At 48.1% G+C, this 26,247-nt stretch overlaps 1 protein-coding gene across 1 annotated transcript; it reads left to right on the top strand.

Moving 5' to 3' along the window:
* The first annotated feature begins 2,556 nt into the window (after nucleotides 1-2,556).
* Gpa33 (glycoprotein A33) lies at nucleotides 2,557-24,808 on the top strand. Its single transcript, XM_027418066.2, has 7 exons — nucleotides 2,557-2,653; nucleotides 5,440-5,594; nucleotides 11,174-11,390; nucleotides 16,949-17,104; nucleotides 23,328-23,447; nucleotides 24,131-24,266; nucleotides 24,676-24,808. Exons 1-7 carry the CDS (start codon nucleotides 2,557-2,559, stop codon nucleotides 24,806-24,808), a joined length of 1,014 nt encoding a protein of 337 aa, XP_027273867.1.
* Nucleotides 24,809-26,247: the final 1,439 nt, after the last annotated feature.

Raw genomic sequence — 26,247 nt, 5'->3', positions numbered from 1 at the left:
TTATGAGTCTTTCCTCATTTATTTCTGTCTCTTCCCTCATACATCTATTAACATGCAATGATTTTAACTCACCATTAAAGTGATTGCTAAAATGGATCTATTCTTCAGTTTCAATCACTAGCAATTACTACTGCTTCCTGTCGGCTAACTTGTGATGGTGGGTGGTTGTCTCTTGTGATTAACTTCTAACCAAGACACATGGCAACAGCAGACTATGAGATGACAAAGTACAAGTGGCTCAATAAGGGGGAAAAAGTATATAACAGTAGCTATCTCTTACGGTGCACCGATGATGAGTTAGGAGCCATTAAAGCAAGGACACATATCTTGTCACTTAATGCTCACACAATCCACTTTTTCAAGTGAGGGCTCTGGCACAGGCGGCTTCTAGAAACTGCTTGGGGTTACACGTTTGGTGGATGAAGGCATTCTGAAATATTGTAGCTTTGGAAGGCATGTGTTTAAGCTGTGTGCTGCTTCCTAGGTCTGCAGAGAGTTGTGTTATGAGAACAAAGGGTTGAACTGTACCAGGCTTTCTCTTTTGGGCCACCAATCAGCTCCCAAACCATGACACAGAGAATGCTTGGCCTAGTTTAGGCACATTTCTGGCTAACTCTTTTAACCTGTTTTTCTTTATCTACCTTTTGCCTTGGGGCTTATTCACCTTCCTACTTCTGTGTATTTTTGACTGCTTCTGTATGTCTGTCTGGCGTCTGCCTGGCTGCTTGCCCCAAGCGTGTGTCTCATCCCCTCCTCGTTCTCTTGCTCTTCCTTTGTCTTTCCTTCTTTCTCCTGAGCCTAGATTTCTCCTATTTATTCTCTCTGCCTGCCAGCCCTGCCTATTCTTTCTCCTGTCTAGCTATTGGCTGTTCAGCTCTTTATTAGACCAATCAGATGCCTTAGACAAGCAAGGTGAAACAAATGCAACACATCTTTTCATAATTAAACAAATGCAGCATAGACCATAAGCAAAAGTAGCACACCTTTATACAGTTAAAGTACTATTCTGCACATAAACAAATGTAACACCTCTTTACATAGTTAAAATTACATTCCAGAACAGTGAACAAACGGGAATAATCAAAGGGGTATTTATGAGTTAGAAAAAAAGGGGGCAGGGAGTTGGGAGAGGAAAGATGCAGTAAAAGGAATATTTTGTCTTGCTGAGAGGAGGATGTTCAGATTCTCTGATCTAGCCAAGGTATCCTGTTCTTATTGGCAGGCCTCCCCCTGACAAGGGTGTGGAATACCTCACTGATATAAGGTATTTTCCAACAGCAGGTTTGGTTTCCAGGCACTCTCCAGGCTACATGAAGCTCAAGTTAATTTTCGTCTGCTGGAAAATATTTACCTGGAATTTGATTAAGTGGATTTCATGGAGGTTTAAGAGCTGGCTCAGCCGTTAAGAATGCTTGCTGTTCTCCCACAGGACTCGAGTTCAATTCCTAGGATCCATATAGGGTATCTCACAACAGCATGTAACTCCAACTCCAAGGGGTCCACCCCTTCTGAAATCTGTGGGCATTCAGTCACATGCACAACACCCCTGTCACACACAGAGAGAACTAAGTGTATGTATGAGTCTAGCCTATGTACACAAGCCCATGCTTTTCTATCTTCATGCATTTCTAGCTTGCCTCGCAGAGAAGAGTGAGACTCTGGTTCACACGGTAGACATGTTACATACTTGACTGTAGACTGAAGAAAGGATATAAGAGTTTCATTTACAAAGAACAAAGGTGAGGGAAAGGGATTCTGTTGGAGGTCAGTGCAAACAACACCCCTGCTACCTCTGGCCCAAGCAATGTGATCATTTTGCCTTGACAGTTAGGCAGGCAGGAGAACCAGATATGTTCTGACATTTGTCAACTACGTCTCAATAGAACAAACTGCTGCACTTCTCTGAGCTACATGTTAAGACATGTCAAGACTGAACCTCAATTTTGTCATCTGAAAACGTGGGACAACATCAAAGACACTATGAGAATAAAAGAGAAATACTTATGAAATACTTATACCTGTGCCACCGAGTTGTAGTTAATGTTATGTAGGATGGATCGGAACTGGGTATTACCAGTTATTCTCATTTTCCTGATAGTTAGCTTACTATCTTACCCATTAGTCATTAGTCAGTGGACACTTCAAAACTGAAGGGGTAACTTAATGAGTTGGTTCTCTTTGATTTGGTGGCGAGAGCTGGTGTGATAAGATAGAGTGCTACCTGGACTCCACCAGTGGTAGAGTTGTGACATGCAGCTCATGTATAAGACAAGAAAGAACCATCATCCAGGTCATGAACAGGCCTGAGAATGGTCACCTTGAGGACAGGCTCCAGGGAAATGGGTCCAGGCAAGAGTCAGGTGAAGATCAATGGCAGTTGCCATGACTACCAGTAGTCACCCAGGAAACAACATATAACCATGCTCTCTGAACAGAATATAGTGCTGCAGCTGGGACCTGGTGGGTAGACTCAGAGGCTTCTCCAGCAAACAGCCTCCTGGTGAAGGATACACTGCTAGTAACGACAATGAATGTCTTTTCTGATAGGTGAGGGCGATGGAGGAGCATCTGGTGAGCCATGGCCATGGGGGAGCCAGCTTCAGATGCCCAGGAAGCCAGTGTCTGGATGACTTCTCAGTAGCATCTGGCACTGGTATCATTGTGCTCAACTATGTTAGGAATTTACAAATGTCAAGGAGGACAAGGCTGGCTTTTGGAAGCTTATTCCTTTAATCCCCCGACCACCCTCATATCTATTTCTCTGATTTTGCAAAGTGACCCCCAGGAGCTCTCATCATCCAGCCCCCTTGTCAGGTACTGCCCACTCTGTAAAAGCAGTTGGCTCTCACTTTAAGTACAGTACTTGGAGTGAAAACTGCGTACCAAAGTATGAACAGCCCCATTCCCTGGAGGTGTTTGCAATTTTAAGATAATCTTGTGTTCTTATGTCATTTATGTTGCTCTAACTAGTTTCCTGACAAAAAGCAACTGAAGAGTTTACTTGACTTGGCAATATCTAGTTATAGCCCATCACTTTGGAGAAATCAAGGCAGGACTCCAACAACTAGTCATGTCATATCCGCATTCACCAGCGGAGAGAGAATAAATGTGTTCTTGCTTGCTTGTACAGCTCACCACCCCTGCTTTTTACACAGTTCAGGGACCCAGCCTAGGGAATGGTGTTGCTTACAGTGGGCTTGATCTTCTACCTCAATGGACAATCAAGACAGTTCCTCCCAGACATACCACAGTCAAAATGGATCTAGGTTGTTTCTCAATGATGGCTCTTCCCAGGTGATTGAAGATTATGTCAACTTGACAGTTAATGACCAGCACACCTTGTTCATCTGACTGGGAACCAGACTTCACACTGGTGTCTCTAGAACTAGGCAATGGGAGATTATCTTCAGCAGGATGTTTTCCTTCCTTATGGTGCAGCCTCGTCACAGGAACCCTCAGAAGACTTGTTCATACTGCTCCCCTGAAGCCTCCCAACCTACTTGTGTCTTTTGCCGCCACATCCTGTCACAGGAGGTGAACGGCTGGGGTCCTTTGTGAGGTTTTCTCCTCCTTAGTTCATTCTTTTGACTCATTCTTTTCAATAAACAACCTCAAAAAAATTTTTTTTTTTGGTTTTGTGTTTCGAGAAGGTTTCTCTGTGTAGCCTTGGAGCCTATCCTGGCCTCTATTCACTTTGTAGACCAGGCTGGCCTTGAACTCAAAGATCCTCCTGCCTCTGCCTCCCCAGTGCTGGGATTAAAGGTGTGCACCACCGCCACCACCGCCACCACTGCCACCACCGCCACCACCACCACCACCCTGCTTCTCAAAATATTTTTAAATCATCAAATATACCATTTCCTCCCTGAAGACACAAATCTGTCTTGGTCTAATGCTTATTTTAGCTGTAACGGGTTCCTGTCCTTTCCAGAAAAGCTGTCTACTTCCTCTTGTCCCGTTTGCTTCTGAACTTCTCTTTAAGCTCCATCCTCTCCAGTCCACTCCAGCTGCTCATGCCAAGTTCATCATCATGTTGCTACATCCAAGCCGTTGCTTTTTGGGTCCTGAGCTCCCTGTATAAACAGATCACTGACATTTGAGCAGTTGACCCCTGTCTTAGTCACTGTTCTATTGCTGTGAAGAGAGACACCATGACCAAAACAACTCTTGTGAGAGAAAGCGTTTGATTGGGGGCTTGCTTACAGTTTCAGAGGATTAGTTCACTGTCATCATAGCAGGGTGTGTGTGTGTGGGGGGCAGAGTATGGAGTCATTGTGGTGGCAGGCATTGGAGCAATTGCTGAGGAGGAAGAGAGGGAGAAGGATAGAGAGAGAGAGAGAGAGAGAGAGAGAGAGAGAGAGAGAGAGAGAGGGGAGGGAATGGAGGGAGGGAGAGAGGGAGAGAGAGAGAGAGAGAGAGAGAGAGAGGGAGGGAGGAATGGAGGGAGGGGGAGAGAGAGAGAGAGAGAGAGAGTACCCAGTCCTGGTTTGGGCTTTTTGAAACTTTAAAGCCCACTTCCAGTGGCACACTTCCTCCAACAAGGCCTCCTAATCCTTCTAATTCTATCAGAGTTCTGCTCACTAAGCATTCAAATCTGAGAGCCTGCAGGGCCACTCTCATTCAAACCATCCCACCTGTTTCACTGAGACACCTTTTCTGCTTGGCCGCTGAGAAACTAACTTCCTTTTGATTTTCTTGTGTGTCTGCTGAGCTTGTGCACCAGGTATTAGTCAGGTCCCTAAAGTGGCACCCCAAAAAGGACCAGGCAAAGCATATTCCATTACATAATTTAGCTTGAGAGCCATGGAATGTCCCCACACCATAGTTATAGGTCACCCAGATTCAAAAGGAGGGACTCCACCTCACCATGGAGGAAATGCACCAAGCAAGGAGAGTGTGTGAGAGAGGAAATGGTGGTGCAGACATGCTATTTTGTTTTGTTTTCTTTTAAACTCTTTTCTGATGAAATGTTCCTAGGAATACTCTTTTTGCTTATAAAGTTCTTTATGACAAGCAAGTGTTCCATCAGCATTTGCAAAGTATGTAAATAAAAACACAAATCATGGTCACAACAAAAAAGTGTTTATCAAGAGCTTTCTGTGTTCAGCATGAAGTAAAACTTTTTAGCCCCCCAGTATCTGAGGAGAAAGAAACCAAGGCTTAGAGCAGTCCCACACAGCTGACAAGGGATATGGCCAAGACTGGAAGCCACCAGATGCAGGGGATTTCTTCAGGACACTTCAGGATAGGGAGAAGACCGACCAAGACACCTGAGTTCCTCCCTGTCCTGGCATCGGGGACAGCAACTAGCATGACCTGACCAAGGTGGCTGCCTTAGCAGCTTTCACATGACCTCAGAACTTCTCCGAACATCTGTGCAGGGACCTGGAGGCTGCAACTATGTATGTCTGAGCCATTTCCTTTCCCTTCTCATTCCAGTCTGGGTAGCTGCCGATGCTATTTCTGTGGAAACTACGCAGGAAGTCCTTCGGGCTGCTAGAGGCAAGAGTGTCACCCTCCCATGTACCTATATCACCTCTGCTCCAGACCGAGACGGACTTATTCAGTGGGATAAGCTGCTCAGGAGTGAAACGGTAAGGCTCTAGGATGGACTGGGGCATCACGGGTCATGACTCATCTGACTATGATCTCCTGACAGGCATGGACCTTAAAACCTTCCTTCTGTCACTCCTTCTTTCCTCATCTCTGGGTTGAGATTCAAACCCAGGGCCTTATGCATCTGATCCTGCATTCTACCACTGAGCTATGGACTCCCTATCTTCTTTCAAAAATTATTTCATGAAGATGATATATATTACATATAGCATTGGTTTGTTTCCAATATTTTGCTGCCATGATAAACATAGTAATATATGATACATATCATCTGATAGATTACTAAAAGTGGAGCTTACTTGCCTAGCATTCGCCGGGTTCTGAAACAAACAAATAAGAGTGGAACTTCTGGGTTAAAGGGTATATGAACTTGCACTTTTTATAATTAAGGCATTTCATTAGCTGCCTTACCAATCTTCATTTTCAACCACATAGCGTCCACCGTTTTCCCAGCATTTGCGCAAACTGTCTGATAATTGGTAATATAAGAGAAAAACGTATCTCTCTTGTGATCCACAGCATATCTGTTTATAAGAAATGGATCATCCATTCATTTAAGTCAGATCTTTCCAAATGCTAACATGGGCAAGGGGAGTGCTGGAGGGCACCCTAACCCCACTTCTCAGACGGTGAAGCCAGAGGGAGCTCCAGTTTCAATCCGGCCTCCCCCTTCCTCCCTCCCTTTCTCTCAAAAAATTCTTTTACAAATAAAATTACTTTATTCTAATGAATTTCAAAGCCCTCACACAGCTAGTTTAAGGAAGCCACTGAAACACTTGCCCAGTCCCAAACTCTCTACATCTCAGTGAACTTCTATACAGTTACAACAGCCATGTAGAAGCCATGGAACTTGAGGTTTACACTTTTAACTATCAAGTACATTTGCATGTATTTACTATCTTAGTTAGGGTTCTATTGCTTTGACACAGCACCAGGACCAAAAAGCAACTTGGAGAGGAAGAGTTTATTTCAATTACATTTCTGCACCTCAGTCCATCATCAAAGGAAGTCAGGGCAAGAACGCAAGACAGGAACCTGGGGGAGGAACTGAAGCAGAGGCCATGGAGGAGAACTGCTTGCTGTCTGCTCTTCATGGCTTGCTCAGTCTGCTTTCTTATAGCACCCAGGGCTACCTACCAGCCCAGGGGAGCATCATGCATAGTGAGGGCCCGTCCCACGTCAGCCACCCATCAAGAAAATGCACTACGGAATCTTATGGAGGCATTTTCTCAATTGAGAGGCCCTCTTCCCAATGACCCTAGCTTGTGTCAAATTGACATAAACTGACCAAAACACTTATCTAGGACAGAAAAAGAAGGAAAAAAAAAACTCCATTGGAAACTAAGTATTGAAACTAAGAAAAAAACTAGCTTTACATCCTCTTGTGGGACTTATGTGTCCTTTTGCCTGCATCCTCTCCTTCCTCGTCACCCACCCCTGCTGTCCCTTGGTCTCCTTTCTGCAGTGTAACCTTTAGAAAAAAGAAACTCTCAATAACACATCTGCCAGAGATAATCATCCAGTCCCCAGCCATCCAGAGAAAGAGGCTATAGCCTTTTCCCTGACAGAATCCCAGGACACCTGCGTCCTGGATGACACGACTGACAAAGGAAGGAGTCAGTCTTATCTCTGTGTACCTGGGGCCTGATGGACCACAGGTCCCACCTGTCTGCTCCCAGAGTGAAAAGAGCAGAATCCTTGATGCTGTCTTGAGCATCAGGAACTGAAGGGCCCTGTGCCTCCCCGCAGACACATCCAGCAAGCCGATGTGATGTCTATGGATGACTTACCCTGAGTGCTGATGTAGACACAGAGGTTATGTACTAGCTACTGGATACGCTACTCCTCAAAGGGTTTGAGGCAGCTCCCTCAGGACCAATAATGGAGACAGATTATCATCTATGAGTTCTAGGAAGTGGTGTGGTCAGGAAGAGGTCCAGGGACAATCTTAGGGTATCTTTGCTAAGAGGATGTTCTGGGGTGGAAAATCCAAGCAGTACCAGGCAGGGTCAGGAAACATCCATGGAGTGATCATAGGCCCAGACACCACCTCATCCTCAGCCTTCTTCTTGCCTCCCTGTCTCAGCCAGACATTCTAAAAGGGCTGTCAACTCTCTCAGATATGGTTGGACAACTTGTGTCTTGTACAAGGGTATCCAGCTGAGGGCACTTGTGTTCCAATAGCTAAGCCATGCCCCTGACTTAGGCTGTGTGGGTTGGAAAGCTGGAGTGCCTTGTTCATCAGGCCTGAGACGTGGCAAAGCGTCTCCAGTCTCCTCCCTGCCCACCAATGCCTACTTTCTCTCCTAAACATCCCTGAAATCACCAGCATTTCACACTAGCAACTACTTTCTGTTCCCAGAGCCCCTCCTCCCTTAACTTTGGTGGTGGGGGGGTCTTGGCTTGGGGATCCCCTTTATCTCTCTGAGCTCCACTTGATTCTTTGAATGACTTGGGGACTTGCCATTTGTTTTAGGCCATGTCTAGCCCATGTCTCGGTGAACACCTATGCCACTCACTGGCTCTCGAACCTCACCCCCAGATGTATTACAGCTGGAAGTTTCTCCTTAGTTCTGTTCTCAAAAGAAGGAATTCAGACAAGAACAAAAACAAAAACACAAAACAAAACAACAAAAAAAAAAACAAAAACAAAAAACAAAAAACAAAAAACACAGAGTTAAAGCAGAAGTTTATTTAGCAAGGCAAAATGTACACCCCAAAGAGCCTGGAGTGGTCTGAACTGAATGTGGAGGAGGTAGCAGCCCACTGGGTTCCGCCTATAGAAATGTAGCAGTTTTATGAATATATTTGAGGTCGGCCACCTATTCATTGGGGCAAGAGGAGCCCCCTTTCCTCTCAAATCATGGTAGACTGGATTTTGCTTTTAGGATATTTCTACTTATTATCCTTTTGAAAAGCCCACCAAGTAGGGGAGGGGTCAAACCCACGGTACAAATGACGTGATGATGAAGCTGGGGTCATTTGAGGATGTGCATCCTTTATAGGTGCACATGGGTGACAACGAGAAAGAGCTCCCGTGCCTTGGTTTCTGCTACATCAGGAGGAACTAACTGCATCGTGCACTTTGTTTAACCACAAAGAGGCATTCTAACAGCAGGAGACAGAGCTACCATGGTATCATGTAGTTTCCTTGCTCCGAGTCTAACTCCTTACCTATCTTGTTTCAGTGACATTCAGCCAACTCATTTGATCATATTGGATTTCTCCACTTGGGTGTCCCACGGACACTTTAGGCATGGCCCATGTAAACAGAACACATATTTTCTGCTTAAAACACTCTCTTCATGTGTGTTGATTCTGTTGGGAAGGGCACCATCAAACGTACATGCCTAAACCCTTCTATCTGGGATTAGCTGCTCTCTGACTCCGTTCCCCAGTCCCCAACTTTCAAGTGCCCTTCTTCTCCCTTCTCCAACTCATTTTACTCTCTGCCTGACACAACCCAATGTGACAATAATCAAAGTTTGTCACCAGTCATGCGGCTGATCTCCTTCCTGGTTCCTTTTATTTTTATCTTTTGTTTTTTAAGGCAGGAATTCTCTGTGTATCAGTCATGGCTATCCTGGCATTCGATCTATAGACCAGGCTGGCCTTGAACTCACAGAGATCTGCCCGCCTCTGCCTCCCAAGTACTGGGATTAAAGGCGTTTTCCACCACTGCCCAGTTCTTCCTGGTTCCTTCTTAACCTGACCTTTTTGCCTTTTAATCATTCATACACTGTATCAAGAGCCAACCTTATGCCAGGCAGTGGTGGCTCACGCATGTAAGGGAGGCAGAGGTAGGCAGATCTCTGTAAGTTCAAGGCCAGACTGGTCTACGAAGTGAGTTCCAGGACATCCAAGACTGTTTCACAGAGAAACCCTGTCTTGGGGGAAAGAAAAGAGCTAACCTTATAAAACACAGACTTCTCAGTCAAGGATAAACTTAGTGGCAGAGCAAGTGGGAGGCCTCTGGGCTCAACCCATACTTACTGGAAAACAAAGCAACTGAAGTACATTATTGCCTTGCGGATGAACTGTGAACCATTTAGTGTCACACTGTCTCAGATGTGACTCAATAGACTCTGCAGAGTTCAGACTCTGAGCCAGAATGCCCAGGGTCACCTCAGCTCTGCCATTCACTTAAACTGTGAACTTGGGGACCATACTTAATCAGCCTTTTGGTGCCTCGGTTTCCCCCGTGAAAGATAGATATGATCATAAGGTCTAGAGGACTGTTGTGATGGTTAAATGAGATAATACAATCTAGCATTTGGAACGGTACACAGCATAAAACATACATGCCGTAAGCTATAGCCTGTATTGCCTAGGCTCAGCTCATACTAACCTGTCGCTCACTCACACTGTGCCACTTGGGATTGGCAACGTTGCTGTCTGCTTTTAGGTTTTTCCTTTGCCTCTGATGTCTCATGCGCTTACCTTACACCAGCACACACTGCTCCAAGCCCCTAGCTATTTACCTGGTTAATTCACAGCTTCTTTTCAAGCTTCAAGGCAGCTATCACCCTTTTTAGGAACCCACCCCGCCCCACCTGACCAGTCTCGAATCTCATTATCGCTAGATACTGTGGTTGGTTGTTTTCCAAACTCATAGTCTTTGAGGGCAGAACTCATGAGTTATATGCTGGGAACACGGTAGATTGTAATAACGGCTAACAACGGTAGACAACACACCAGGCAAACCCCAACTGCTCTGCATATATTACCGGCTTTAGTCTCCACCACAATAGCACGAGGTAAGTTATTATCAACATCTCTGGTTTGTAGGCAAGGAAACAGAGTCCCAAGCAGTCAAGCTCGTTGCTCAAGGACCTTTAGCCAGCAAGGAGCAGAGTTAGGATCTGACTGAGGCAGTCTGGCTTGGCAGTCTGTGGTATGAGCCACTGGTGAGCCGCTCCATAAACATTGACGAATAAACGAATAAACAAATTGCAAGGGCAATAGTCAAAATCAAGTGAACTTGGAATTTGAGAGTGGTTACCTAGCCTGGTGCTTATTGTGACGTGGTGCTCAGAAAGTGTTGGGCAAAGGAACAAATGAATGAGAATAAAGAAACAGCTGAGAGGGAACCAAGGAGAGAGATGCTAGCTGCAACCCTGAGTGCGACTGGAGACGCCCTGTTTTCCAGTGCATGTGCTTCCGCGTTGTTTCTGGTTTTGCTTTGAGTCAGGGTTCCATGTTGGCTTAGCACTTGCTCATAGCCAAGGTGGCTTTGAACTTCTTCCTGTTTCTACCCCTGGAATGCTGAGATGACTGGCATACACTACCACCCCAAGTTTACCCATGAGGTGTTGGGGAACAAACCCAGGCCTGTATGTGTGCTAGGTAAGTACTACCAATTAAATTACAACTCCAGCCCCTAAAGTTTCCATCAGGTAAATCTTTAAAGTCTAAAGTTAACTAGTTAGGAATCTACCAGTGGGCACTGCACACCTGTTTGAGACACTGCTGGTCCATGCATCTGGGTTCTGGGGGTGAGAGATTGGGTCAGGGCAGGTTCAAACCAGGGCCTGGCAGCTTTTCTTCTTTCTCTTAGGAAAGAGTGGTCACATGGACTTTTGAGAAGCAAAACTATGTTTATGGGCCCCGTTATGATAACCGGGTGAAGATATCTAATGATGTCCAGCTGTCAGATGCCTCCATCACCATTGACCAGCTAACCATGGACGACAACGGCACCTACGAGTGCTCCGTCTCACTCTTGTCAGACTTGGAAGGTACCTCCAAGGCTCGGGTCCGCCTCTTGGTCCTTGGTGAGTGTCTCCATCTTTTCCTATAGGAAGAGGGTGGGCAGTGGAGCCCTGAGGGCAGCATAATGCCATAAATCCAGACACACCAGGGGCTGATTGGTAGCCCTGTGTTGTGTTGGCCTGGCCTACGTCAGAGCAGCTGCAGGGTTCTCAGTGCCCAGTTCTGAGGGCAGAGGCAGAAGCTGTGGAGTCCTCCCTTGCTCCCTCTGCTCTTTTTCCCCTCCACACCAACTCTTCTTTTCCCTGCCAAACTCATTTCTGAAGGGAACTCCCACATAATACGCAGATTCTCATCTCACCTTAATCAGTACTTGCTGCTGAGAGGGCCGATCATGACTCCCACAGATGATGCATCTCACTTTTGTCAACTCTGCTTCATATGGCAGTCTCCCCACCCATCTCTAACAAAGGCAGCATCGCCAACCCATGGGAAGAGTGTCCCAAGAGCCACCCTTTCCACAGGGGAAGCTTTTAGAATTTATATTTTTTGGAAGGATGAGGAAACTCATCTGCTTAAGTTTCTGAGTAAATGAGGCCCAGAGAAAGGAAGCAATTGCCCCCAAACCAGTTCCTGGGGGCACCTTAGTGAGTACCTTGTCTATGTCCTGTATAAGAAATGGCCCCCTCTGGGAGGTAGCCACTCTGCCCATGGAAACAACGGATCCTTTCTTTCTCTTTTCTCTTTACACCACTTGACAAAATTTCTTTTAAACTGCACATGGTAGCTGCTGGGCCTATAGAAAGCATTTTAGTGTGTCGGCATACATAGCAGCGCACACTAATGCTGGATAAAGAATAATGGGGGCCTCTGCCCACGCTGCCACCCAGAGGCAGCCAATGGTAATGCAGGCAGGCATCCTAGACTTTCCCGGTGTTCTCTCACTGCACAGCACACACCCATAACGCTCTCCTCTTTCCGTGGAAGAAGTAGGATGTTATAAAGCACTAGGCGATTTGCTCTTAGACAATGTCCCCGGGCCAACACATGCAGACCTACTGTGAGAGAGTACATTCCCTCACATGATTGCATGTAACATGATAAGTAAAAGACCCAGAGACTGATATTGGGGTTCAAGCTGCAAGCTGAAGAGCAGAAAAGCAAAGCAGCTGGTCACTAGCGCTTACTCTACCTCAGACTGAAAGGTGATTCTGGCTCCACCAAACCTCAGACTGCTGCTTCTCCTCAATGTGGCTGGAGAATCCTGAGACTTCAATGTCTTCCCATCCTCCATGTGCCTGGAGAATAAATGCCCGATACTCACTACTGAAGACCCTGCTCCTATCTTTTATACCCATCTAGTGCTGGGATTAGAGGTGTGTGATCTCAGGTGTTGAGATCATCTTTATGTGAGCTGTTTCTCTTTAGGACTGGGTCAATCTTGTGTAAAGGTGGGTGGCCTTGGACTCGCAGATATCTGCCTGCCTCTTACCCCAAGTCCTGGGATTAAAGGTGTGTATCACCACTGCCTGACGTCTATAGCTTGTGGCTGACTTTGCTTTCCAAATCCTCAGGCAAGCTTTAATAAATCACAAATAATATATTATCACAGTTGCACAATGGCCTACTCAAGTGTTTCATACTGACGGATATTTAGACTGGTTTCCTTGCTTATTTTTGTTGTTGTTGTTGTTTGTTTTTTGCACAAGCCATACTGCAATTCACCCCTATACACTTTGTGTATATGTATATATAAAAGTATACATAATTATACATAGAAAGATTATATATACCTGGACACATACAAAGTTTGGGTTCTCTAAATACCTGGCCTGTCTTTTGGCATAATATTTCAGCGCGTTGGAAGGGAAGTGGCAGGAACCCATATATATCTGGCCTGATTCTGCAGTTCCTCCAACCACACTCCTGTCCTTACACCAAGCACCAGCCACTTCTTTTGTTGTTGTTTTTCGAGACAGGGTTTCTCTGTGAAACTGTCTCATCTGTCACACTGTGGGCCAAGCTGGCCTCAAACTCATAGATATCCGCCTGCCTCTGCCACCCAAGTGCTGGATTAAAGGAGTGTGCCACCATCCCCCAGCTGGACCAGTCACTTCTAAAGAGGAACAACTTAACCTGAAGAGTGAAAGATACAAGTTTAATCTGAGACTATGGAATTCATTGAAACCGATCTTTCACTTTTAAAAAGAGACCATTGACTGGGTGGTGGTGGCACACACCTTTAATCCCAGCACTAGGGAGGCAGAGGCAGGCAGATCTCTGTGAGTTCGAGGCCAACCTGGTCTACAGAGCCAGCTCCAAGACAGGCTCCAAAGCAATACCTGTTTCGAAAAACCAAAATAAATAAATAAATAAATAAATAAATAGACCGTTTTTGTCCTACATGCTAATAAACTCAGCTAGATTCTTCGTGAAAAGCTTTCTCTCTTGGTGTCTTTATAGCTGGATGTTTTTTAAAGGAGAGCGGCTTTAATTATATGGGGCGTTTTATTTTGGGCAGGCTAGCGGCAAGTCCCCAAGCCTTAGCCTCTGGGAGCTAGCCTTGTCTAGCTCACCTTCAGAAAGCCAGGAAGCCAAAAGGCTTAGCGGCCAGTGAGCCAGGTAGGATTCTTGCTCTGGCCTCTGGCGACCCCTGACGTCCGTAGAGGGAACAACCGGCACCGGAGAGCTCTGGCGCTCTGGAGCTCTGGAGCATTCCCTTCCACCCTCTATTGCCTCTCTCCCAGTAAATATACAGGTAACATCTTCATACTGCTTGTAAAACAGGCCATCTGAGGACAAGACCCCCTCCGGCACCAGTACTCTTAGCCCCCGCATGTGGGGCTCGTTGAACTAGATATGATGTGAGGTCCCAGCTGTTTGTGATTGGAGCGCTGGCGATCTGGAGAGGGAGGGCAGGGGTGCGCCTGGGGTGGGGTCAGGTAGGAAGTTCAGGGCCTGTGGTCAAGGGCCTGTAGCAAAAGGTCTCAACACAGTCCCCCTTAAAATCAGATCTCCCTTGCTGGCCATCACGCCCCTCTCCCCCGCCTCCTCCCGTGGGCAGTTTCTGGAGTTCCTACTCTTTGCCAAGCAATGTAGTCTTTCACCATGTCCATTTGCTCCTTATGCTTCGGCAGTTAGTTTCCAGAATTCTCCTTCCTGCTTCTGTCCTGTGTTTGCCCCCTGCAAAGAAAACCTACCTCAGGGAGTTCCAGTGCCACTCCACCACTTAATCTTAGATGGTGTGGAGTTTGCCTCTGAGCCTCCTGCTAAAAGCAGGCCTGAGGGTGAGGCTAGCTAGGTAAGGGCGGGGCGGGGCAGGGCAGGGAACCACTGTGGGGCCCAGGAGAGAAAGCAAAGCCCAGCAGGAGTATACAGAGGGTAAGTCCACCCACCCTGCACGCCCGGGGCTGCTTGCTGGGCTAGCAAGATGGCAGGTTAGCCAGCTGCTGGCAGGCCTTCTGCCCACCTGCTCCTGCAGGCCTGTCTTTGATCCTCAGAAGCCTGGGTTTTGTTTGGCAATAAGGGAGTTGCCTCTAATGTGTCTGGTGGTTCGTACCTGACTGGCCCAGCTGTGTTAGCAGATGCCAGGCACTCCTAATAATAGCCTGCCCTTTGCCAAGAAGAAAACCTGCAGCTGCTCTACTGGAAGAGAAAGGAGAGTCAGGGACCGTTCCCCCAGGAACTTCCAGGTGAGCTGAGGCTGGCCTTCACCCCCAGAATGGGTGGCCGAAGCAAGCCATCCAAGAGGGCATGTGATAAAAGTAGAGGGGACAGGCCCACTACCTGAGGAGATCAGTGACAACTTTCCCCACCATGTGTTCTCTATTTCTTGCCCTTAAAAAATGCTTCCTGAAGTCTCTTGGCTACTTCCTGCTTCCCCTGTTTAGCTTACTCATCTCTGCTCTAATTCTTCCCACCAGGTTCACATGGTGACCTTCAGGTCACAGCCATATGTATGATGTGTTGGGTCACCATTCTCTGCCCGGCAGTCTTGCCCCCTGCTCTGTTGTTGCTTGTCTGTTGTCCCCCATTGGATTCCTTGACTCACTCACAGGGTCACTCTAGTGCCCAGCGTTGCTAGACAGAACCCAGTTACCTAATAACATTTATAGAACCACCACTCCACCCACTGTGACAGTATCAAGGCTGAGGGAAAGACACAGGCTTGGAATCTCAAGAAGCCAGGGGGACCAAGGACAGATCGTTGGCTCCCATTGCTGGGGTTTACAAAATTTTCTGTGGCATTCCTTTGATTGCCCCTGCCCACCCCCACATCTTCAGCCACACTTGCCACCCAGCAGGAAGGTCTGCATTGCTGACTAGCCACTTGTGCTGATTCCATCTTATTAGCAAGGCAGGTGGAGAGGGCAATGGTGGGCCCACAGAGAACTTCTGAAGGAACTGCAGCTGAAGGCTGCAAAGATCATCTAACTAGTGTGAGGAAACCCGGGCCTGCTCCAGCCCACAGCCTGCCCTGCCCTTATGGTTCTGAAGCCTTTAATAAGCAGAAAATGCAAGGGGGAGGGAGAAGGCCTCCAGAGGGAAGGGCTGGGGGGGCGTAAATATGATTGAAACATATTGCACATGTGTATGAGGTTTTTAAAGAATAAAAATATTATACACTTGCACCCCACCACACACCAAAGAAAAAAGCGGCATTGGAGATAATATTGTAGTCCACAGAGCCTACAATTCCCATATGGCCCTTTACAGACAGGTTTGCTACTCCCTAACTTTAGAGATCGGGAACACTGTGAATCCTGCTGAGTCAGTATCAAAAGAGCTCCTGTGGGTCCGTAGAGCAATCACTGAGTCAGGAAACCTGGGCTAGGACCCAAGAACAAGTGTCCCTTCTGTGCTCCATGGCTCCCGTTTGTATAATAGCTATGTCAATCATGTTCAAACTCCCACAATTCCAGAGAGCACAAGAAGCCACTACCAACCAGCTTGTCGTAGGGACTATTTCCCCAGGTGGTTTGTTTGCAAATAAACTTTACACCAGTGAAAACCAAAGTGATTCTGCGGATGCTCAGCTTAGACAACGCATGATGCTATTGAGTCCCATGCAAAGCGTGGGTGAATCCACAGTAGCCACAGCGCTAGAGTCGCAACTCAGCATGGACGGCTTCTCTATTGGCTCTAGAGATGGGCAAAACGCCCCTTCATTTAGCCTTCCTCAGTCCATATATTCTAGCTCTTCCTGAGGCAAGACCATGAACAATTAGGGCAGAATTTCTTACAAATGGCCACTGTGGCATGACAGAGTGGCTGGAAGCTCCAGTGAGAGTTCAGCAGCCCTCCTCAGCCCCTCCTTCTATGAGGGCGTGTTAGCAGCCCACAAGCCGGGTCTTGAGGGTCGGTGGTAATTAGTCACAGCTTCTCTGATGAAGCTGGAGCTGTTATGCTGGCAAGAGCGCTCTACACAACACAGCCTGTGGCGCTGCCCATCTGAGAGGGTGAGATGACAGTGGATATTTTGGGAGTGAGTTAACTTTATAAAATTACATCTAACCATTAAGCTGTGTGTGCAACGGAAGAGATGGTTTGATAAAGGGATATCGGGGTGGGCAGTAGTTGTCCTCATACACTTCATGCCTTTCATTGTCTCTTCCCTCCACAGTGCCACCCTCCACGCCGGCCTGCGGCATCGAAGGGGAGACAGTGATTGGGAATGACATCAAGCTGACATGCCTGTCTGCAGAGGGCTCTCCGAGCCCACAGTACAGCTGGAAGAGCTACAATGCCCAGAACCAGCCGCGGCCGCTCACCCAGCCAGGTGACTAGGGCAGCAGGGAAGGAGGATGTGCCCCACATACATACAGGTGCACCTGACTGGCTAGGGCTGCCAGGGGAGACAGAGGCTGACCAAGCAGTCAAAGTCCCATTTCCCCAGTCCTGCCCTTGTGCTGTCTCAGAGTACTGGTTTTCCGTAAGAACACCTACCTCACAAAGACTGAAGCTGCTCCAGAGAAGCAGATAGCTGCTTCCCCCCCCCCCCCGCGCCCCCATTCCTTTGAGGATGTGTGTCTGGCTGAGCATTCTGTGTAGAAACACTGGGGCTTGTTTTTTGAAGCATTATTGTGGCCTAAAGCCCACTTTTGAGGCGGGGAATTTCCTAGCTCCTTTCCTATCCAGACCAGGCCAGCTCAGACACCAACACAAACATGCCATGGATTAGGGCCCTCACTCTCAGAGCAGGCAATGGCAGAGTTAGCCAGCCTTGCCCAGAGACCCATTTTGTACTGGGCAGTCAGTATTTGACCTTTTGGTCAGGAAACAAACTAGAAGGAGGAAAAGGAAGAGGTGTAGGGGCCAAGAGAGGAAGAAAAGGGAGGAAGAGGAGAGAGGGGTGGAGCTGGGACTCTGTAAACACTCTGCTGCCATTATGTCCACCCGTGTGGAAATCCCCTGCGCTCCCAGTGTCCACCAGCTGCCATGGCTGCACCAGTGATCTGAGACAGGAACCGAAAGGCCTGAAAGATGCCTTTAAGGTTTAGCCTTGGGGTCTTTCAGTCCTGTGTGTGCTGAAGCAGAACAGAGAGGTCAGAGGGAAGCCTGTGGGTGGACACTGCCGTCTGAGCTTTCTTTGGGCCTCCAGCCCAATAACAAGTAGATTTATTAAAGTGTGAAAACTTGGCCTTAGCTTAGGCTTGTTTTCAACTAGCTCTTATCATTCAAATTAACCTACTTATATTCATCTGTGTTCTGCCACATGGCCTTACATTTCTTCTCAGTATGACACATTCCACTTGCCCCGAGTCTGCTGGTGAAATTCCTGGGTCCACAATCCTCCTCCTCCTCTTCTTCTCTCTCCCCAGAAATCCCCCCCATCTTTCCTGCCTAGTTATTGGCCATTCAGGCCTTTATTAGACCAATCAGAAGGCACCTTAGGCACCTTTACAGTGTAGACAAATACTTCACAACAGGACACACCTACTTTGAGACGCTGACCTTAGGGAGGGAAGAACATCCAGTCCCTTTAGGAAGCCAGATCGATGAACTCCCTACTCCTTAGGTTTCCTTCGAACCAGAGTGGATTTTATCATGCTGCTACCTTTCACTCATTTGGAGGCCAAACAATAACTTCTTAAAAACAAAGTTAGCAGCCCGGCAGGCGGTGGTGGTGAATGCCTTTAATCCCAGCACTTGGGAAGCAGTGTTGTGAGTTTGAGGCCAACCTGGTCTACAGGGTGAGTTCCTGGACAGTCAGGGCTACACAGAGAAACCCCTCTTAAAACAACAACAAAAGCCCCACAAAAAACCAAACAACAATAACAAAAATCCAACAAAATCAAAGTTAGCAGAACTCACTTTACTTAATGTAAAAGGAATGCTGCACTATGAATTTCCACAAGCCTCCAGCTTTACTGGCATGTTTCTGATTTGCTGATTTAAAAAAATGCATTTGTTTAGTGTTTATATATACACAAATGCACCACAGTGAGAGGTCAGAGGGCAACCTGTGGGGGTCACTTCTCTCCCATCACATGAACCCCAGGGACTCGGGTTGTCCTAATTGGCAGCAGGTACTTTTACCCACAGAGTCAACTCACTGGCCCCTGGATTGCCAGTTTTGAATGTCTGGGATTTTTGTTGAAATCACCTGGCTGCTGGCCTCAAACTCTGTGGTCTCCTGTCTCTACCCGCTATTCTCCAGTCATGGTCTGAGGACACAGTGATGTGTGACTGTCCTCCAGCAAAGTGGGCCCAGGGCTGGCGGTCATGAGGTTGTGAGCCACAGTGGCTGACATACAGTGGTGTGATGTGGAGTGTGTGACGGATCCTGGAAGCTCTCTTGGCAAAGAGGATGTTTGATTTGCTATGTGACCTGCTGCTTAAGAGCAGTCAGGGGGCTTTGATCAATCCTGGCTGTGCTGCTTGTTACTTAGCCTGTCTGTGCCTTTGTCTCTACATCTGTCAAATGGGCACAACGCCAGTGTTCATCGAGTGCTGTTCCTGTGAAGTGAGAACAAAAGTACGGAAAGCACCAAGATCAGTGCTGTGGGCAGCACAGGACTCAGTCAGCTCTAGGTATTGTTAGCTGTGTTCAGCAGGCCCTTCAGAGTGGAGAACAGCATGGGAACCACGGCTTCAGTGTGGCTGAGGGGTAGGATGCCTGTCTGTGTGGAAACATGGAAGAGGCCATTGATGGGAAAGACAGGAGCTGGAGAGGGGCCTGGGTGTCAGTCTGGGAGGCTGCACTTTTCCCTGTAAGCACAGGGCTCCTCCTAGGAGCCTCATAGGGGGTTTCCAAACATGGTCCCCTACTTCCCATTACAAGAAGTTGTTAGGGGCCAAAACTTAGTTTCTTTACTGACTAAAGTGGGCGAATCCTGAGGGCAGGGAGGAGGTTAAAGGAGGATTTGCTTCTCTGCTTTATCTAGTCCTAATTTCTCAGTTAGAATTCAGACCTGGAGTGACAGCAAAGAAGATAGCTGCTGTGGAATGCTGTCTCAATGAAAGCAACTGGTCCCATTGTACATCTGTGGGCAGGAAGCAGAGAGAGAGGGGGCAGACAGACACAGAGACACAGAGAGAGACAGAGAGAGGAGACTGCTGCTACTCAGCTCACTTTCTCCTTTTTATTCAGTCTAGGATTCCAGCCCAATGACTGGTGCTGCCCACAGCTAAGGTCTTCCCACTGTAATCACCATCCCACACAACCATGCCCAAGGCCAGCTTGATCTGGAATCTCTTGCGGGCATGCCCACAAGCTTATCTGCTAGGTGATTTTGATTCAGATTGGCAGTATTAACCAGGGACGTGATCTGATCACCATGCAGCCCTGTTGCGACAATGTGATGGAGGGTGCCACTCTCAAGGCCTCTTGTTCCTGGAGTGCCCTGCAGAGAGAGCCCTAGAGTCCTGTTTTAACTTTGTAGCTGCAAGTAAGTTGCTTTCAAGATCCTGGATCCTGAAAAACAAACTAAAACCACAAAACAACAACAAAACGTAAAGCGAGCTGAGACGTTGCTATTACCTTCCTTGAAGGAAGAAGCAGCCTCCCACAGGAGGGCTCTGGAAATGCTTTAAGAACCGTCCTCCAGCGAGTGGGTTTCAGGAGCGGAAGGAGCAGGAATTTGGACGTCAAGGAAGGAGACTGGAACGCTTTAGGGGAAGAGGTAGTGAGAGCAGAGATGGGTCTACCTGGGATGAGAGGTGGCAGCCAGAGTTTACTGACCTGCCGTGGTGGGAGGGGACAGAAAGAGTAGATCCTGTTAATCAGTATCTTGGGGTGGTCTGGGCTTCTTAGCGTTTCAGCTGAGGACAGGTGACTGTCCTGCATCCCCAGTACTGACCACAAGATGTCGCCACAACAATGGGAAACTGGGTTTCAGAAACAAGAGGGCTCTTTCCAGAAGGGATGGGAGCCTGGGGTTCCCAGTTCAACCAAAGCCAATTGGTGGCATGGAGTGTGTGCTATTTCATCCAGAGAAGTTTCTAGAGTCCATTGTTTGCTTTGGAGACTAGGGGAAGGATGTTGCTGGCATCAGGAACCCTCTTGACCCTACCCCAAAGCAAGGCCTAGAGCTGCCCTGGGGTGCTGTGGACATTTGGCTGTCACTGAGCCGCACACTTTTAAGGGGACTCTGATGCCGGCTCAAGGCCTCCTAAGCACGCTGGGGTCACAGAGCATTCTATAAAATGTGTTCTTTTAAAAACCTCTTCAAAATAACCAAGTCCAATGGGGTTGGAGGACGGAATGTTAATATTCTAAATCCCTATCAGGGGTTCCCACAGGTCCCGGCATAGTAAAACACCCATTGGCCCCGCCCCTAAAGCTTCACAGCCACAGAGATTACTATATTTGCTTTGCTTGCGGATACCTCTCCACTATCGTGTGTAAATGTCACATATAAGTGTTATACCAGAAAACACTCAGGAGTGGGGTTCTAGAATCCAAGGCTGTCACATTTTACAGAAAACAGGGCTTCAAGTTTTAAGGGAAGAATACGAAGAAAGTAGCGTATTTGTGACAAGAAGAGAAGAAAGTAAAATCAACAGGCTGCGACTAAGGGTGATTTTATCTTATTCTCTCTCCTTTTAGAGGCTTCCTCTGACCCCCCCAGACAAGAGTAAACCCTTTACTCTAAGTTCCAATACCTCTAATTTGAACCATAACCACTCACACAATCACCATTGTTTTATGTGTGTCTTCCTTTGTAGACTGGAAATGCCAAAAGGACAGGGGTTCCCTTGTTTTGTTTGGAGCCATGACCAGAATATAGATGTTAGTTTGAAGTGAGTTGACATGATTGTTTTTTTGTTTGGTTGCTTTTTTTTTTATTTTTATTTTTTTTCAAGACCGGGTTTCTCTGTGTAGCAGCTTTGGCTGTCCTGGCACTCGCTCAGTAGGCCAGGCTGGCCTTGAACTCACAGAGATCCACCTGCCTCTGCCTCCCGAGCACTAGGATTAAAGGCATGCGCCACCACCACCTGGCGACATGATAGTTTTCTGTCATACATAAATACATAACATAGGCATACATTGTTTTTACGGTGCATAAGTATTTTTAAGCATTTATTGGTGTGCATGCATGTGCACATACCAGTATGAAGGTCAGAGGGCAGCTCGAAGAAGCCAGTTCTATGAAATTGGAGTTGGGGTACTTGTATGGCAATACTTCCATACAAGAATGCTGGTAGGATGAAACAGAATGCTATTGAGAGACCATGTGACATAAAGAATCCCAGAGCGTGGAGATAGGACCTTGTCCTTGGCTTTGCACATGGGAAGTAGCAAGAGATAAAACAGGCAGGATTGCAGGACCAATCACAAATCTGTAGCTTTGTCACTATATCAAGAGCTCAGAATGCAGGGCCTGGGGGAAGGCAGTGCAGTCAGTAAAATGCTTGCATGAAAACCGTGAGGGCCTTGGTTTGATTCTGGGCAACCCACATGAAAGCTGGGCATGGCAGCACTCGCCTGTAATCCCAGCCCTGGGGAGGTGGAGACAGGATTCCTCAAGGCTCACTGAGCATCCATCAAGTAGCCAAATCAGTGAGCTTGGGGTTCATCAAGAGACCTTATCTCAAAAAGTAAGATAGAAAAGAAATAACTTACCTGGTGTACACGCACGCATGTACACACACACACACACACACACACACACACACACACACACACACACAGGTGAGCTGGTTACTGAAGATTAGAGACCATTTCTGAAATGTCTACAGGGCTGTGACAGGTCCCTTCTTGATGATTTAGAATGTCCCCTGGAGGTAGATTCCAACACCTGGTGGCAGCAAGGTCCTGATGAGGCTGGCACTGCAGTCATGACAGAATGTCTTTGAGAACAGAACACACACACACAGGCTGTCTAGGTACAACCCATGGCATCATGAATTCTGGGCGAGGTCTCTTATGAGGACATCTGTTTCATGTCCCTGGGCTCAACAATGGCTGTTTTCACTCTTACTTCCCAGAGGAGGCAGACAGCTGTGACTGAGGAATCCCAGTGACGATGAGTGAGGAGGAAGAATTTAAACTGACATAGTCCCCCAACTCACGAAACACCTCCCCCCACAACCGTACCCATACCCTACACCACACACATCACATAGACACATTTTCCTGTAAAACACAAATGCTTCCCAAGGGTTTACCCCACGTCAGGCATTCAGCTGGGCACTTGTATTTATTATTAATACTTCATTTAAGGCTCACAAGTACCTTGCCAGGCAGGTATTATCATTTCTAATTATAGATGAAGAAATAGATTCACAGAAGGCCAAGTCACTTGCCAAGTACACCAAACAAGTGGACAAAGCCAGACTTGACACCCAGGGTCCTGACTGGATCTGAAGCCATTCAGTATTTTCCCACCCGCCATGCTGATCTCCCAGTGACCTTAGAGGTATTTTTTGTTTTCCTACATCACTGGTCCACTAGCTTAGATCAGTGGGGCTCAGTGATCCTAGCTCAGAGCTCCTAGCCCTGGGCTCTGCCTACCCCACCCCTCTACCATCTTTTCACCCTGCTGCTCATCCTCCAGCCTCAGGCCAGCCCTTGATTCTGAAGAACATCACAACGGATATGGCCGGGTACTACGTCTGCACCTCCAGCAACGACGTCGGGGTAGAGTCCTGCAACATCACCGTGGCTCCCAGACCTCGTAAGAGCAGGGTGGGGAGGGAGGGGTACAAGGTCCAGAGGTGGCTGCCTGGGGCCCATTGGCGGTGAATGAAGTGGCCGCTGTGACCCTGGAGAGATGACTCTGGCCCAGGCTTTTCTGTCCCTGAGGTCAGCCCGGCTCCTCCTGTTCTTTGGAAATAGAGTTTGGGACAGACTTCTGGAGACCTCTTCAGCCACACCTGTCTTGTGGGTCACTCAGAGAGTGTGAGAGAAGTGCCTAGAACCAGTTGCCTTGGTCTAAACCCTAGTCTCTTTTTGTGGGGAGAAGGGAGACCACAGCTCTCTCCGGCATAAGCCAGAAGGTGGCAGAGTTAACACTCAGGGTCTTTGCAGAGCCTGGGTAGCCCAGTATCAGGATGCTCCGGTCTGTCTCCTCTTGTTTGCTCCTCTATCCTTAAGAGTGTCCCCAAATCTGTCTAATCACAATCTTCCAGGGTCATGACTTCTGTGGAGTGTTACCACAGGCCTGTAGCCATTGCTCCTTAGGCTGGCAGACGAACTGGAGTGGGCCAGAGGCTGGGAGTGACCAGCCTGCTGTGCCCTACACCAGTGCTGTGGTTCCTCACCTCTAGCCCGGCTTTCTCCTCTTTCATTGGGATTGAGTCGGGGGTGGAGGGGGCTAGAATTGGGGCTCAGGAGGTACAGCTGTCCATCTTCTTGTAGCTTCCATGAACATTGCGCTGTATGCTGGCATTGCGGGGGGCGCATTTGGGGCCCTCATCATCATTGGTATCATCGTCTACTGCTGCTGCTGTCGGGAAAAGGATGAGAAAGCTGAGGACGCAGAGGACACAAGGCCGTGAGTGTGCTGGCACAGGCGGCCGCTGGGAAAGAAGCAGATGGGAATACACACCCCAAATCCTCCTTGGGCACCGGCCCAGGCAGTGTCTCGGGAGACACTGTTTTTAGTCTTCCCCAGTTGCAGTTGAGGAATGAGCAAGTCACCCAAATCAAGGGCGGACTGCAGTCCTGCACTTGTCCCCTGTGCCTGTGGTTTGTATCTCGGGGGCAGGCCTTCCTGTGGTAAGCCGAGGGTCACTGCTTCTGCAGTCTCCTCAGCCCACGAGTGAGATCTCACAGTGCAGTCTTAAACCAACACTGCTGTAACAGAGTCCCTTTGCAGCTCCTGGGTGGGGATGGCGGTGGGACCACCTTACTCTGCCCCCCCACCATGAATGTTAACCTTCTCTTTCTCCATTGCCCTGTAGGAACCGAGCTGCTTACCAAGAGCCTCGAGAGCAGCGGACAGAAGTTTCCAGAGGGAGGGAAGATGAACAGGACTACAGGCATGGGGACCAGAGGAGCTCAGGGCGTAGCTCTCCAGAGCAACCCTTCCAGTAAAAGGAGCCTGTCGCCGAGGGGGAGACGAGGGCTAGGGCCCAGTCTCCCACTTCTGGCCTCTTTTCTCTCTAGCCCCATAGTCCTGCCCCTCCCTAGCCATTGGCGTAGTGCAACTTCCTGTGTTTGTGTGTTTTTGGGAGCATCACTGGCCTGGCTACATGGGTCCTGCCTGTGACCCTGACCACCACACCGAAAATACCCTTCCTTACTGCTCTGTCTGACTCAGGGCTGGGCCTTCCGCCTAAACCAGACAGCACCCTCTGCCTCCCCTATGGCTGGCAGGGGCTCCTGGAAGCTCAGCACTGAGCAGGGGTGGCTTCCATTTGGAGCTCCCCATGCAGACAGGGCCGGCTTCAGAAGGGTTGGAGTCTGCCCTGCCTGCCACAACCATCCCTCAGGGGAGAACCTGTGGATGGGCTTGCACTCAATATTTTTGTTGAATGAAGGAAAGAAATCAAAGACATGGGGGAGGCCCTGTGATTTACCCAGCTTAATTGTGCCTTCCATGCTTGGGAACCATGGTGACCTCCAGCTTCCGCCTCAGCCTCATCTCCCACCATATTGCTCCTGCTTCCAGACACATGCTTTCTCAGGACTTCTGTGAACACAGTTTCATCCCCGCCTGTCAAAATCCCGCCTGTCAAAATCCCATCTGCCTTTATAGCTCACCACTCCTGGACCCCAATGTTTTTCTTAATCCTGCCCTGATGGCTCCTATGCAGGGAAACAGCAATGCCACTTTGTCCTACACCCAGCCCTGGACAATATGCAAGGTCATCATCAGAGCTCTGCTTCCTGCTGCATTACAGTAGGTGCCCCTGGAGCAGGGCCTGGGCCTTGGAGCCTGGCAGCCTCAGCTGCAGGGCTTTGCCTCCCCACTGGGACTTGAGATGCCTGATGACTCCACCCAAGCAATGTGCTAGTCTGGTAAGGTGGGCAGACTGATTTAAAGTGAGTAACACACACAAGCTTATTTGTCTCCCATCCCTGCCCAGCCATTGGCTTCTGAATGCCAGCTGAGCCTCGATGCCCTGTCCACAGTGCCCCAACCAACACCCCCCCCCAAGCTCTTTCACTCTCCAGAGCTCAGGCCAGATGGGCTGCTCCAAATGTGCTTTATTACCCAATAAACTTTTCTGAATTACCAGAAGAGCAAGTGTATAAATCCCTTGTCCCCTTCTGGCTTTATTTACATGTATATTTTTATAGACTTTGCTAAACTCATTGTTTAATTCAAAATGTTTCCTTATCAATAAAGTTACAGTGGAAATTCCCTTTCCTTTGTTCACTTGACCTTTGTTCATGCCAAGTATACATGCTACCCAGTAGGTCGGTGAGGTGAGGTGACCAGGTATAGTGTCTTGGTGTTCCATTCCTGTGGCCAAGGTAAGGGCAGGCAGTAACTCTCAGGTTGTTGGGGACATGACAGAGCTCAGCCT

The sequence above is a fragment of the Cricetulus griseus genome, chromosome 5 (assembly GCF_003668045.3).
Source record: "Cricetulus griseus strain 17A/GY chromosome 5, alternate assembly CriGri-PICRH-1.0, whole genome shotgun sequence".
Taxonomy (NCBI): Eukaryota; Metazoa; Chordata; class Mammalia; order Rodentia; family Cricetidae; genus Cricetulus; species Cricetulus griseus.
This window is presented reverse-complemented; position numbering and strand designations above follow the sequence as displayed.

What these genes read in the sequence shown, in the direction of transcription:
- Gpa33 (XM_027418066.2), top strand. Translation starts at nt 2,557, where the DNA reads ATGGAGGAGCATCTGGTGAGCCATGGCCATGGGGGAGCCAGCTTCAGA. An exon ending in AGCTGCTCAGGAGTGAAACG is followed by an intron (nt 5,595 to 11,173) that starts GTAAGGCTCTAG and finishes TCTTTCTCTTAG; the next exon opens with GAAAGAGTGGTCACATGGAC. An exon ending in GCGGCCGCTCACCCAGCCAG is followed by an intron (nt 17,105 to 23,327) that starts GTGACTAGGGCA and finishes CTCATCCTCCAG; the next exon opens with CCTCAGGCCAGCCCTTGATT.